Raw genomic sequence first — 16,284 nt, 5'->3', positions numbered from 1 at the left:
AGAAACCCACTACCTAGAAGCCAAAAACCAATTGAAACACTTCAACTTAGGAACAAAAAAGTGATTCAAGTCATTTGGGGCATTGGGCAAGCTGATAGATTGAGTTTTGACCTCTTGGAGCAATTTAGGTACCATTAGGCCTATTGGGTAAACCTTGCATTTCCCTTATAAATCCATAGAAGTTTGGTCACTCACCACACATCTCTGAATCAGGTGGGTATCAGAGCAACAACAAGTAGATCCTTAAGGAGGGAGAAGAGACAAGTTTGAGACATGGCACCAAAGAATCAAATGGAAAAGGAAATAGAACAAAAGGAAAGAGAAAAGAGGGAACTACAACCAACAAAGGAGAGGGAAGAAAGGCAGATGAGAAGGGAAAGACTTCAATTGTTGGAGAGGATAGAAGCTTTGGAAAAGGAGAGAACCTAGAAAAGAAGAGGTTCATGAAGAAAACATTGAGGAAGAAGAAGAAAACAATTCAAGACAAGAACATGAGATACATAGAGATGAAGATGATCATGTGGAAAAGAGGTTTATGAGACTGATTAAGGCAATACAAGGTTCTAGTGGGAAAAGCAATGTTGATTTGCCATTATATCAAGGCAAAATGGAGAGTGAAGAAGTGCTTGGATGGATAGAGGCACTTGAGAACTGTTTTGACTTAGCAGATGTAGATGAGGACAAAAAAGTCATGTTGGCCAAGGCAAGGCTAAGGAGAACAGCCCTTACATGGTGGACTAGTATTCAGAATGAGAGGGTAGCAAGGGGATTGAACAAAATCTCAAGTTGGGAGAGGATGAAGATCATGGTGAAGAGTCAATTTTTACCATCAGATTTGGCAATCCAAATAAAGATGAGAAATAATTTGAAGCAAAGGGACATGGATGTTATGTCCTATATTGAACAATTTCACACTCTAAGCATTAGAGGAGGGGTGGAAGATGAGGAAGAAAAGGTGGCCAGGTACTTGAGTGGCCTAAGGTACAATATTCAAGATGAGATAGGATTAAATAAGCCAAGAACCCCTGGAGAATGCCTTCAACTTGCTGTTAGAGCAGAGGAAAAGTTGAAAAGGAGGAATGAAAGACAAGGTAACAGCAGTAGCAGAGGTAGCTCATCAATGAGAGGCAGAGGTGAAAGGACAAATTCTGTTTTTCAGAGCACTAATGACAAGGATAAGGGCAGGATTTCACATCAGACCAAAGAGGAGGCCTTGGAGGTGAAAGATTTGGAGGAGGCAGAGGCACAACTAGGTTTACAGGTAGGTGTTTCCATTGTAATGAAGTAGGGTACCAATCTTTTAGATGTCCCAAATAGAATGAATCAGATAGGGGCAGACTTAACAGAGTTCATTTGATAGAAGAAGAGGAAAAGCAAGAAGAGCCAAGGACACTTACAGAAGACCCTGAAACTGATGGTGAATTTCTTATGATATGGCAAGGAGATAGACTTCATCAAGAACCATTCAAGACCAATTGCTTAAGCCATGGTAAATTATGCAAATTGATTATAGATTCAAGAGCACATGACAATTTGGTTTCAATTGATATGGTGACTAAATCAGGGTTAACAATAGTAGATCATCCTAATCCTTACAAGGCCACTTGGGTGAGTCAAGTGAAGCATGTAGAGGTTAGTCAAAGAGCTCTTGTTGATTTTTCAATTGGTCCTTATCAAGATCAAATAATGTGTGATGGTTGTGGGCATATAATTTTGGGGAGACCATGGCAACATCTAAGGAGAACAATTCGCAATGGATACACAAATAAATACATAATGCATAAAGATGGTAGAAAATTTGAGTTAAGTTTAATACCTTTTGGTGAACATACAGACAATATTGTGATCTCTTTTGGAGATAAAATGCAGATGAATATGTAGGGATTCAGGAAGGATGATACAGGTTGGATAAAGGACCAAATGAAACAACAAAGTATGAATTTTGCAGAGGTAAAAATCAGACATATGGAGCAGCAGCAAATGGGTACATATAGCATCAAAATCGGTGACATAGAGTGCCCTATAAGGGTAAAAGTCAAAGGTGATGATAAACCTTCGGTTGAGAAGGGTATGTCAGGATTGAAAGAGAAGGCAGAAAACAAGGAGCAGCAATTTAGAGAAGGAAGTGCCATGAAAGGGATATCAAACCATGTTTTTATATCTGATTTTGGTTCTAAGTCTTGTGAAGGTTATAAAAGACAGCAGATTACATTGGGAGACTTCATCTCCTATGCAAGGGACAAGAAAAATGGAAGACAACAGGGCATGACAAATTCTTGGGACGAAAATTCTTTCATTCATGGGGAGTATGGTGCAGGAGCACCAAAACCTTCAACTAGGATCAAGGAGATAGGGAGAAAGCATACAATGGCATATGGAGTTCATCAAATCAAATGGAGTCTATTGGAGCCAATAATAGCCTTTAGAGGAAATTATACCAATTTAAAGATTAATGGACCTAAAAGTCATGATAAGAACCCTAGGACTAATTGCTAATGTAAAGGGGGTCAATAGTACCCAAGGGATTTAAAATAGTTTAAGAGGACTAAAAATAATGATACAAAGTCATTTATTACAGTTTTATAGGTTAGAAGTTCCAAAAAGTTGATAAATTGTAAGTTACAAATTCAAAAATCTGAATTGTAACGGTTACCTTAATTTAGGAGGGAAACTCTATTTTATTTTTATTATGCATTTTCTACAACTTCTAACCTTTTGAATTCGGTTTGGGAAGTTGAAATACATCTTTAAATGCCATTGTACAGATGGAAAAGCCAGAACAGTGAATATATACATGACTGTACAGCTGGAAGTGGAGTTTATACAATAAAATCAAAGGTTTTCTCATGAGTTTGGATTATTATTGATTGTTATTGATTGATCTCTGCATTTGGATGGTTGGTGAATATTAATACAACCATATTGTATGTCTCTACATGTTTTGTTGATCTGTTAATACATTAGAATCTGATCTATATTGACTAGTGCAAGGAAATCAAGGTTTTAATTAACTAGTTTTGGTAGAACTTTGAATTTTGGGGTCCATTGCTTGAATGGCTTTCTGATTCTCAAGGGATGGGCCACTAATAACATGTACATTAATGTACTAACTCGTTTCATGCAAGAAAAGTAAGAATTGCAAGGGTGCCCTATGAGTTTTGTGGAGTAAAGTGAAGGAAACTTGAGGCTAGCCTATAAAAGCAAGAGATCTGGCTGAAAGGGCCTGTGTTTTTATGATTGGAGAAGTTGCAATACATCAAGGACATGTTGTAGGATCAACCAATTGATCTTAGAAGTGATTGGGTAAGTTGAAAGAAGAAATTCTAATTTTGAGGCCTATTTGAGGAGGGTTTTGGGGTTTTCATAGAAAATAAAATCATAGACTGAAATTGATTGTAGAATCATTTAATTGGGATCAAAACTCAATACTGTCCAAGGTTTGATAGATTGGGGTTAAGTATTTCTTGTACTTCCTTTGTAAAAGTGGTGGTTTTTCAGCATAAAAAGGGAGGCCATAGTGGAACAGCAGGGACACAGTCCAAAACAACCGTGCCCAAGTTTTTAATATGTTGTAGAGAAGCCAAATGGATATCTAAATCTGTAATTTATTTGTCAATTGTTTTGGAAAAGTTGAGAGAAAATTGCATGGGAACAGCACTAGAGAGTTAATTGAGCAAAACTAGGCCTATAAGGAGCAATTTGGAGTTTGAAGACAAACCCACTACATAGAAGCCTAAAACCAATTGAAACACTTCAAATTAGGAACAAACAAGTGATTCAAGTCATTTGGGGCATTGGGTAAGTGATAGTTTGAGTTTTTAACTCTTTGAGCCATTTAGGTACCATTAGGCCTATTGGGTAAACCTTGTATTTCCCTTATAAATCCATATTAGTTCGGTTACCCACCACACATCTCTGCATCAGTAACTAACCAGATATTGGAAGCAAAGAACAATATTTCCTTGGTCTCGATAAGTGTTCAAATATTGGAATTGCTACAAGATACTGCAAAGGGAGCAAGTGATTTTTAGCTGTTTGGAAACCAACAAAGTCTTCTTCTTTATGTCCTATTTCAAACTAGTATAGCAGAAAGAAAAAGAAAATCAAACCTGTTTCTCCCAAAAACGTGCAAGCCAATGATGGGATCGTTATCCAGCTTGCGAGCATCAGCTGATTCGGAGGGCTCAATAGAACCAATTTTACATGAACTGTAAACAGTTCCATTTATTGGATTAAGTATTTCTACCTACATACAATGACCACATTTAAGCTTTGTAGTGAGCATAACTTCTTCACTGCATCTACAAAAATTAAACGTGCATAGCTCAGTGGGAAGCCGTGCTGTCTCCATCTCAAAAAGGTAAAATTAACAATCAGAGCAGAATGATAAAACATAGTTGAATATTTGATTACATAGGATATAGAAATTACCACTCCATGTTTTCTTCCAACTCCGAGCCTCTGCACGATTGTTTACAATGTCCAATGAGAACTAGAAGTAATGAGAAAATCCCAATAGTTCTTATCTTATATGAAGGGATACACTAATGTAAATGACTGACAAAAGTTGCCCTGCTAAGACTCGTGAACTCATCCCTAGAAAGTAAACAATAAATAGCTATAATTATCAATGAGAGGATACAATTGCTTACAGAAAACTTGAGTCCAACAGTATCTAAAAAATATGAAGAACGTGTAAGCGACCTTCTAAATTCGCAATAGAGGAAGGTATGTTATCGTATAAAACAAAATAATCATGAAATTCTTGAATGTGGTTAAAATAATAATATTTCGAAAGCCAGAAGGCAACGTGGTTTTCATAGTACATCCAAATGTTCGTATCCCAAAAAACATCACAAAGAGTTGAAATGGGTAAACAAGGTGCAGTGTGCCGCAGCATACGAGACCAAGTTCAAATTTGACAGAAGCCATACCTTCTAGGCATCGCATTCACGCCAAAAGCAATGATATTTATAAATATTTGCAATATAAATATGCAGAAGAGTATAGAGGAACACTAAACATCTTACAGGGTTTTGAGTATGAGCAGAGAGGGAAGTGGCCAAAATAGAGCGCTCAGAATCCGGCTGCCCCCATTTTTCGACAACCTCGGTATTTCCCTTTTCTCCCCGTACCTCGATTACTGCATCAACATTAATAAAGTGTCACCGAAGGAGCTCAGAAATACATTCTTATAAAGAAAAAAATGATCTTGTCACCTTTGATGAGGCCTAAAATATCAAACGAGAGTACTCTGAGCGGAGGGCAGCCTGGGCAGTCCACTGCGCTGATACGAGGCATTGCCTCAACTCAACACAAACCAGTAACTACCACACTTCTGCTCTCCAACATAGACTTCACTCAATTCCTTCTTTAACTCGTTAAATTTACTGCTGCAAATAAAATTCCACTTAAACTAATGTCCTCGGCCGTTGCGCGGTGCATGCGGAATTTTTGGATTTCCTACAACCTCGATAAGCTCCGAAATTTCTCACTGTTCCGAAGACGAGGGCGATTTTGGTCTTCGCTGTTTTGAAGCAATGAAGAGCCGAAGCTGGTTTAGGTCTAAAATCTAAGTTGGGAGTACTGCATCCCTAGTGCTCTCTCTTTGGTTTTGGATGTATTATACATTATATTCATATATAGTGGTCAATTTATAAGTAGAGCTAGTTTTAGTGATACGAGTCAATCCAAGAAGTGTTTTTTTTTCAAATAATATTGAATTTTCATATTTCATAAACTTCATAAAATATTTCACATTTCAAATTTTTAAATTTGTTTTCATTGGTCAAATGATTAAATTATTAAAATGTTATTTGTCAATTTGCATCAACATTTAGAATGGATGGGTATAATTTGAATAATAAGCTAGCAACAGTGTTGGAAATATTTTAAGTTTTTATCAATAATGATCTTTAAAAAAAAGATTTTATATAAAGAAATGATTTTTTAAAATTTATAATTTTTTATGCTTTTTAGAAATATCATTTTGTTTGATTTTATCTTTTTGTCATTATTTTATAAATATATATTATAAATTAATATAAAATTAAATAGATACAAACAATATGTTTGAAAACTATAAATTCAATGATTAGTATAAATCTTATTTTTAGGGTGCTTATGCATATCATTCTTCTCTCCAGTGTCCAAAGAACAATTTCTTGGATTTTCTTTGGGATAAAAATTCCCCTCTTGGGTTGCTCTAAACCTTTGAAAGGCTAAGTGTATCCTAGATCTATGGCTTCGCTTCCTCCCCCACACACTAATTCATCTCAATATATTGCAAGGAAAAAGTGGAAGTAGGATGAATTGTTACCCAACTTGAGCTACAATCAAACAAATTTAAAAAGGACTGTGGAGATTAAGGATGAGGGCTAGCACTTGGTTGAAGGCCAAAGGAGAAGAAAACCCCTTGTGTGTGTGTGTGTGTGTGTGTGTGTGTGTGTGTGTGTGAGAGAGAGAGAGAGAGAGTTTGGGCAATCCTTATCTCAAACAAAATTTGGGCAATCCTTATCTCAAATGACCAACCTAAATTTGCCTTGGGACCAATAAAATCCCATTAGGAAGAAGCAGTAAAATCTAAAACTCTAAGGATCCTTCTACTAAGCGACAACCTCAACATTAAGGGTTATCATCGCGGCCATTACGAAGGAATTTGGGGCAACTTTGGACTAATCATGGTGTTGATTGGACAATCTGGTTCTCAAAGGAATTTCCCTTCCCATCATGGATGAATTGTTGTAAAAGAAATGTCTTTTTTGCAAAATCGTGTGGCCTACGACCTCTACAGTACACATTGGACAATGGTTAAAGGACTCCTCGAAAGCTAGGTAAGCAAATCTAAAGGATTTTATGAGAACAAATCCACTAATCCACTAGAACACCTGTATGCAAGATCCTATCACAGAGAAGAAAAATACAAGAGAAGATAAGAGTTTGGCTCTGGAAATATGAAAGAATATATTATTAGACTAAAAGAATGAATGAAAATACAATAGATCAATCCTAATAAAGGAGATTGTAAAACTCTAAAAGGTAAATGACATTTAATAATTAATATTTAATTATTGAATGGGAATGCATGTGCATAAAGGGAAATATTAAGAAGGAAGTGAAGATAATTTAATAAAATGAAATTAAATTAATCATTTACTCTAACACTGCCTCCCCTTGAGATGAGCAACAATGTAGGAAAAAGCAAGGAAACTACAATGTTGAAAGCAAACTTCGGTCCCAAGCAACAAGGCCCGATGAGATCCCAATCACAACCAAATCTCTATGAAACAGAGAAATAGAGAAAACCCAGTGGGAAAAATCCTACTCCAAAAAGAGATAGAAAGGAAAGTACACATGATATGTCTCAAGAGACTTTCTCAAAACCATAAGTACAATGAAACCGCCCCTGATAGAGGCTTGAGACTCCATAGCGCCCCTCACCCCCCCAGAATGGTAGAACTCATGTGTCAATGATCATACCAATGTATACCAATGTGGCTCCAATCTGAAAGAAAGAAAGGCAATGGACAAGGAGGATGAAACCCCTAAATGTAAGGTGAAGTTGGAATTCCTAGTTGATGCTCAAAGGAGAACATGAGAATCCTAAAATGGAATCTCCAATGGAGGTGGGCTAACATGTGTGTTGAATCTGTCATCTGAGAGGAGATGAATGTCCTCTGATATGTCCTCAACAACTCCTCTAAGTAGCTCGATAAATGGAGCTAGAATGTCAAGCAATGTTGAAGAGTAATCATGTGCAACAAATGGAATCTAAATCGGAGATGGAGGTGTAGAAGTCATAACACTAGTCTTTGGAACAACACATAAGTTTGAGTGACCTGACTTCACCTCAACTGGCTCTCGTTGAGAGGAAGGGTGATTCTCCAGTGGTGGAGATGGTGGACCAAAATGAGAGAAAGAGTACAAATAGGAAGAATGGTCAACAATCCTTGTAGAAACAATATTGCCTGTCTCACTATCTCTGATGTGCACTGAATCATGTGTAAAGTCAATTGTCTTCCTTATCTCACTATGAGTAATCTAATAGATGGAGAGAAGGTTATAGGACAAAGATGGAACACATAGTACATCATGGAACGTGCCATCATCAATGCCAATAGAACCTTTCTCACATACAATCATAACATTGTTATTCCCCATCAAAATGTGTAGAGTAGGAGAAGCCTTAAAACAAGAGAACAAATCCTGAGAAGAGGCCATATGGTGTGAAGCACTTGAATTCAGTAACCATCCAGAAGAATGTGGAGTAGTGGTTTCACATAATGCATGACCCTTTCCCATATCTTTCCCATCTAACTGAAATGATGAAGAAGAAGAAGATTTGTGAGAAGTAGAAGGAATATAAATTTTGCTCTTCTGAAGGAGAGATGTCAAATTTGAAACATGTGTGGCATAGTCATCTAACTTCTTATCATAGCAATGTGACTCATCTTGATTGGGCTTATTGCAATAAGCACACTTTGGTCTATCTTGCTTTGATTTATCTCCCTTATGGGGAGGTGGGCCTGAAGAGAGTAGAGGACTAGAATCAATCTGAGACTCTGTAGGATGTGACTTATGTTTCTTCTCCTTCTTTCCAAAAGATGTATGAGCTACCAATGTACGAGTATGTGAACCTATGAGAGAATCCAACTGAGAGGGCTTAGCTTGTTCTTGAGTCGAACTATCACAAAAAACCTCAAATGATGGCATGGTAAATCTAGCACCCAAAGAATCCATGGTGGAATGGAAGGTAGAAGCAAAAATATGAGAATTCCCACAAAGTTTAGAAAGAATCAAGTAAATGTACTGAATGTTAGTCTTGATCTTCCCACAACCCTACATTAAAGATATTTTTTGTTTGAACTTCATCAAGAAGTTCTCAATGGAAGGAAAATGATCTAGTACAAGAGAGGTAAACTCCACCCTCAATCTAAAGTGCTCTGAACTCATTCATTGTACCAAACAAGTCATTAACCTTGGTTCACATAGCTAGAGGGGTATTGCACCCATCAAGATGAAAATGTAGAGTGTCTAATACCTGTAAAGCAATCAACCATGTTGACTCATCCATCTTTTTCATGTGTTGTGTGACCTCGAATAGCCTATGTAAAACAAGTTGCACTGCCTCTAAACAAGACCACAACCCTTTTGATTGGAGAAGTCATGTCATCAGGGATTTCCATGTGTGATATTTGTGAGGGGTCAGAAGTTCTAGACAAGAAGAGGTCTTAGCCATATTTTTTAGAAGGGGTTTTATTTTGATATAATATTGATTTAAGTAAATTATACAAAACAAAAAATAAAAAAACCCCACAATTCAATAAACTAAACCCCATAAGGTAGAAAAGATTGCTTAAAATGAGAGAGCATAGAAGCTTCACTTTAGAATCATACATATCTTTTGGAAAATAATGATGAAAATAATAGAGAATCTAGAGAGTTCTTGAGAAGAGCTTTCGAGTGCTTCTTTCAAATTGATAAACAAAGCTAAAACGAGCAAGTTGTGCCCCCCGAAATGTAGAAAGGATCATTGAACTTTGACAGAAAAAACTAGTACCAAACTAGAAAAAAAATCGCAAAAAATACCTTCACTATGACTTCTATCTTGGAATCATCTTTCTGACAATATCTTTTTTGCCCAAAAATGATATCGTATGCTCAAGTTAGAGCAAAAAGATCTCACAGTTAGATTCACATAACATCAAAACCCCTATTTCCATATAAAGAACTTCATTTTTTGAGTCGAGTTCTTTTTAGGCAATTTTTTTTCACCTACCAGGGTTGTATGACCCTTGGCACGTACTCCAAGGCACTTTTTTCCAAAAAAATGAAAGATTTTTTGTAAAAATGTGCTTGAAAGTGTGGCGATTATCAAAACTGTGAAGGTTTTCCACACTGTGTGGTTTATAAACCATTACAAGTGTAGTAACACATCATCGGTTGTCTTTATTCTTGTAGGTGGCAGTTTCAACCACCACTCCAATGCAACCTTAGGGGGGATTTGCCTTCTTTTTTTTGGCATACCAAGGTACCTATGGTCTGTTTGCTCTAACTTGAGCATACAATATCATTTTTGGGCAAACAACATATCGTTAGAAGGCTGATTTCGCGACGAACGTCATGGTGAAGGTATTTTTTGGATTTTTTATTCTCTCTAGTTGGAATTAATGAGGGGTGTTAGTGTTAATAATTTCGACGATCAGATAGTTCAATCTTGATGGTGATCCTCTAGTTTTGAGAGGGGCTTTTCCCAAACTAATATTGTTAATTAGATAGGCTCTTGTTAATTGCTCGTGCATGATTGGTGATGACTAAAACTCTTCACCATAATTTGCTCCTATTAAAGGTGGTTTCAATTTGTCTAAATCATGTATAATGTAATCATTGTTATCAATGAGAAATTGCATGCAAGAACCTATCACAAAGAAGAAAAAGACAAGAGAAGGTAAGGGTTTGGCTCTAAAAATACGAAAGCATATATTATTAGACTAAAAGAATGAATGAAAGTACCATAGATCAATCCTAATAAAGGAGATCATAAAACCCTAAAAGGTAAATGACATTTAATAATTAATATTTAATTATTAAATGGGAATGCATGTGCATAAAGGGAAATATTAGGAAGGGAGTAAAGGTAATTGAATGAGTAAAGGTAATTTAATAAGAAATTAAATTAAATTAATCCTTTACTCTAACAATATCTATCCTTGAAAAGGACTTCTTGTTTATTGGCTGCAAATATATGGCATTAAGGAACAATTTATTGGATGGAAACCCCATCTTCTTTTAGGGTTGCCATTTTAAAAATGAGTTGACACCAAACTTTGATTTTAATAATTTTTGCAATATAAAAGTGTTGAGATCTGTAATGATCCCAAATCTTCTTGTAGAGTTATTTTATGGTCATATTTATGGATTGGAGATTTATTAGGAGGTTTTAAAGACATTGAAGAAGACTTTACTTCTTGTTTGAATGTCAAAAACTTAGTTAACCTAGAACTGGGGTTAGAGAAATTTAAACTGATTAGACTTATCACCAATCAATCAATTTACCATATTTAATCAAAACTATTCTTAGGTGATATTAAAAGAAGAATCACTCTTAGCTGACCAAACCTTACAAACTTGAGAAAGGGTTCTCATTCCCAAAAATCTAATAAATTTCTATCGAGTCAAAGTAATTTTGAAAAAAAAAAAAAAAACTATTCAAATCAATGTGAATGGAGGACGACTCACTATAACACAAATTAATTTTATCCCTCTTGCAAATGTAACAAACAAAAATACTAAAATAATTATAGTTCTCAATTTTGAAGAGGACAAAACTATTGAAGAAGAGGAGATGAGGAACCGTGACTTAATGGATGATAGCAGTAGCCTCAACTTTATTGACAATGAAGAGAATTATTCTCCAAGTAATCAAATATATGGAGGGTTATCAAGAGTGTTTGGCAATTGGCCATTGCATTTTGCCTCAATTAACTAATAATAAAGTTGGCAATCTTCTTGAGAACTTAGAAATTGACAACTTCCCCCAACTGTCAATGGACATATAGATACTAATCCTAAGGACGGGAATAGGGAAGAGGTGGATGAATATTTTGTTGGGACTCAAAAATGCAAGAAGATTTTGAGTACCATATTGAAAAAGTTTTCTAGAAATGCTCCTATAAAACATTTTTGTGCATGTACTTGGTTGTCATTTTGAGACCTATAATGAGTATCAAGTGTTCCATACCTTTCATTTAGAACATGGATGTTGAAACTCTTAGTCATTTCATGAGATGTCATTTGGAGCATTTCTCAAATCTATATTTTTTGCCTACGTCAAATAGTGTTTGAAAGGTTAATTTCCATTTGAATATCTTGTACCTAGTTACGTTTCATGATCCATCACTTTGGGAATATTTAGCACACAAATCAAAGAACCTATATTTCAATTTTTAAGTCATTATGACATGCATTGATAGGGTTTTTAAGTTTCCCAAAGTTGGTTGTTAGTTGTTGTTTTGTTGATGCACTTTATCCAGAATTTTGGCAAGCCCTGTTTGACCAACTATAACTTTGACCTAGCTGACCAAAATATGAAAATTCCTACATTGTTTCATTCTAGCGATCAAATACAAGTTATGTTTCAAATTTGAGCTTATAATGAATCTGTTTGATCAATTTTTAAACGTGATTATGTTTGCAATTTCTAACATGTTGATGTAGATCAATTTTGCAGACTAATTGGTAGCCCTGTTCGAGATGTTATAACTTTGAATCTATGGTAGATGAGCCCAAACCAATTGCACCATTGTCTTCTACTCTGAAACAAGTATGCTAATTTTCAAGTCTTGACTAATCTATTTGTACACTTTCCTAGATCCATTCTATATGCAAAAATCTTTGTTTTTCCAAGTTATCCAGTTCTGCAAATTTTGAAAGCCTACTTTGACAACTTGCCAATCATTCCCAGTTATTTTTCATAAGCCAAAAGTCTGCCTTGGCACTCTCCATATAGGAAAGAATAAATTCCCTAGGTTTCAAGTCTCTAAATGACCATTTGACACATTTTCAAAGTCAAAACCAAATACAATTATTTGTTTCTAACATGTTCACTTGCAGGACAGTTTGAAGTGGGCAACTTTGAAAGTTTATAACTTTCGACCCTAATGTTGTCATGAGATGAAATCTTGCAAGGTGAGAGTATCTAGACCAGAGAACATGAATGCCAAGTGTCAAACCCTAGTTACTTAATTTTGTCATCTTTTAAAGCCTGTTTTGAGGCCTCCGTATACAAAGGTGACACTTGTCAGAAAAGATTTAAAAATGAGTTTTTAGTGATCAACTAGTGATCCAAATTGATTTTAATGAATGAAATGAGCTTAGTGGATCAATTTGAGGGATGAGGTGTTTGAGTTCAAACAAAACTCAGCTGGACCCACTTTGGGGCTTGACTGATTTCTTTAGACTAATAAGACATGGTGGGGTTTGAAGATGTTTTAAAAATGGTGTAATGATTCATATCATTATAATATATCACATAATGCACATGTCATTGTTTGAGATCAAATAAGTGTGCGGGGTATCCACACGATGAATCATAAAGAATTTGAACATATCAAAGGTGATCCAATCTTTGTGATAAATCAAATATAAAATGTTCATTGATTCATATGTCTTAAATTAAAAGACATAAAGATGTAAGGTTTTTCCTTGGCATTAAAAAGAATTGAAAAGAAGACATTTTGTAATAGAGGATATGTACAAAAGGATGTTTCATGCAAGCCTGAATGGAATTGAGCTCGTAATATTACTAGGCAGATGAAGCCTTGACATTAAGCATGGATCAGACACAATGGATCAATTTCTCTCATTGCAGGTGTGTGTCTAAATGGGAAGTCTTATGTTTTGATCGACTCATGTTTAGCAAAAAAGCAATGGTGATTCGTTTCATTGAGAATCAGTGTTTCAAGTTTGAAGGTCTTGTCTTGACCAAGCAGATGCAAGCTGCAACCATGCATACAGTGGGTAGTGAATGCCAAACGGGAGGTATCCAATGCACGTATCATCAGTCGAGATCAAATGTTGAAATGTACTAAGCAATAGAGGAGGGATGTAAAATATGTGCAGGAGTTCTTAAAGCTTATGCAAGTGATTTCCACCTACAAAAATAGGTCGTTTTGTGAAATTGTCGCTTTGAACCTTTTCATGAGAATAACTATATTTTAAGTTCCTTATCAGTGGGATAGAACCCAAATGAATGGTGGCATAGGTGCACACATCGATGGTGCTAAATGAATGGATTATTTTGGTTGTCCTCCGCTCCAGCATTCAAATCCTCCATTAATTGAAATTCCTTCATCTTCTGCTGAGAATTGTACAAGAAAATAAATGGATTTTTCATTTTAACTTTAAGTGAAACCTGATATGTAGATTGTGGGCGCCATAATTTGTTTGCAAAAGAGAAATGTCACGCCATGCATCATTTACAAGCCTGTGTTTGCAAGTTTGGTCATACATTTTGGAAGAGCCAAAGTCAATTGGGAGCTTGGAGCTAGCAAAATACCCAATTATATGTACGAGTTAAAACCAATGACGGTGTACATGGGCGTTGCCTTGTCTATCGCAAATACTAAGTGGGCGAGTTTTCTTTGTCCCCTTGGCATTGTAAGAGAATGTGGAACTGACAATTGAACTGGGAACCCCACCTTGTGTGACAAGAAAATGTTTCTTCGTAGTCGCGGTTAATATCTAGATACGCAAGAAGAAAATTGTGTCTTCATCACAATGAACAACACCAAATTAAATAGATATCCTTGTAAAGAAGAAGGTTTAATAAGTCTAGACTAAGGAATGTGGTGTTTCAAACCAATGAAATCTAGCATGTGCACACTTTATTCTTTTGCAAATTTGGTGTGTGTACATGTAAGCGAAACCTTTGAGATTTGTTTAATGGGCATTAGATTTCCAAGCTTCAGCGATGGACTATTTCTTGTGCAAAAGCATGCAAGCATAAATGGTGACGTGGTTGCCCCTTCTGTAGTGGTTGGGTGTCATTCAGTAATAGTCATTATGCTTTGACTTTGAGGGTTTGATTGGACAACATTTTCCATGACTTAGTGCTAGAATGCGATCTAGTTTTGTCATAGGGGGCAGGGGTAGTGCTTAAAGCAATGGAATTTTGATATGGAACATAAATTCTATGAAAGAAAAGGGGCGACTAAACATCTCACAATGAGTAGGATGATTATTTTCAACATGCATGTTATGCATAGGGATGGGAAATTCCTATGATGAATGCACTTGATTGCACATCTTGGGCCAACTATAAGGCATAACTCCTTCTTCACTTCAAGCTTTGTGACACCTAGGTGGGTTAACCTTGAGGTTCTAATATATGGAACCTATCAACAATAGATGAACATAAAATCTGAACCTATTAACAATAGATGAACCCTTATATCTTCTGATACTTATGCAATAACATAGGAATGAAATAGCTACAAATCATAACCTATGAACCCATAAGCTAAGTGAGGGTTAATTCCTTTCAGCCCATTACAAAACATGAAGAACTGAACTGATTCCATTGAAATGATTTGTGCAAATGACCTTCATCTCAGCTTGCGTCTAATTTAGTGATCAATACCTTATCCATTGCAACATAGAGTCACTACCAATAGGATGACCTAACTTGATTGCCTTATAATTAAGTTTATCAACTGAAATCCCCAAACTCCATTCTTACTAGCATCCCCTCCATAAACCCAGAACCCCTATCAAATCATTGAAGCATTTACTCAACTCCTTGAATTAAAAGCAATAACATATTTGACACATAACTCATCCAAGTTGTCTTAAATTAAATGAACCTTATTCATTCAATCACAAAGTTAACAACATATGAAGTATTAGGAGACAGAATAAGAGAACACAGTTAATTCATTGTAAATCCCTTTTTGTATTCATCCTTGGAAAGACTAAATACATTAATTGGTAACACCAAATGAAACTCAAGATATGTCACATGATCTATCATCAATTTTTAGTATCTCAGAGAAACAATACATGAAATGAAACTAGAAACTTGCACAAGAATGGATGTGTGGCCTTCATAGCTAGAGCTCTGCTCAATAGACTGGAAGTAAAACCAACCAACAACCCTAGTATCACAGTAAAAACTAGAACCCTTACAATAGATGAGAAAGAGAAAGATATAGACAAGGAATAAATTCTCGAATATGCTCTACAACCGCCATGTGTAAAACATCTTTCTAATCTCTCCCATCAACTAGCAAATCAAATCCTCGCTCATTTTGCCTCCAAAGTTGAAAATATCTTCAACACTTGATGAAAAATATAACTAATTTGGCAAGAAACAACAATTACCAAATTTTCCACCAAATATACATCAAATTGTTTGTTAGAAGCCAAATACTTCAACTAGGATCAAAATATCACATACTGGAGCAATCAAACATGCCAAGTGTCACCACAATTGATATTTGCAATTAAAACACCTATCAAAAACCATGGATTCATAAGAATTAAAAATCTCCCTATAGCATGCACCAGTGACCACCTCAAAAAATAACTCCAAAATTGGAAAGTTTGTCTTCTACCGATTCCAACAGTATATTGGAGTCCATATTTTGGGCAAAAAATTGCCCCTTGGTAGTCGTTCAAAGTTCTAGGCTCCAACTTCAGTTTTGCACATTAAAATGCAAAATATTTAAAGAAATTAAAAACTCTAGAGTATAAACTATAGGTTTCAAATTTATAACTTTGAATTTT

General features: G+C 35.7%; 1 protein-coding gene across 2 annotated transcripts in view; it reads right to left on the bottom strand.

The window, feature by feature from the left end:
* The window catches only part of LOC149548301 (Transducin/WD40 repeat-like superfamily protein), a 186,694-nt gene extending 181,081 nt beyond the window's left edge, over positions 1-5,613 (bottom strand). For both annotated transcript variants that reach the window (XM_089792396.1, XM_089792395.1), the window contains exons 1-4: positions 5,220-5,613; positions 5,031-5,143; positions 4,432-4,461; positions 4,110-4,246 (exon numbers count right to left, since the gene is read on the bottom strand). In XM_089792396.1, the coding sequence (XP_089648522.1) occupies positions 4,110-4,246; positions 4,432-4,461; positions 5,031-5,143; positions 5,220-5,301 (362 nt within the window). In that variant the 5' untranslated portion in view covers positions 5,302-5,613. The remainder of the gene's footprint in view (positions 1-4,109; positions 4,247-4,431; positions 4,462-5,030; positions 5,144-5,219) is intronic.
* Positions 5,614-16,284: the final 10,671 nt, after the last annotated feature.

Source organism: Cupressus sempervirens, chromosome 7 (genome assembly GCF_028749045.1).
Source record: "Cupressus sempervirens isolate cs-2001-9-10 chromosome 7, ASM2874904v1, whole genome shotgun sequence".
Classification (NCBI taxonomy): Eukaryota; Viridiplantae; Streptophyta; class Pinopsida; order Cupressales; family Cupressaceae; genus Cupressus; species Cupressus sempervirens.
The sequence above is the reverse complement of the archived record's forward strand: the minus strand, read 5'-3'. Positions and strand labels throughout refer to the sequence as shown.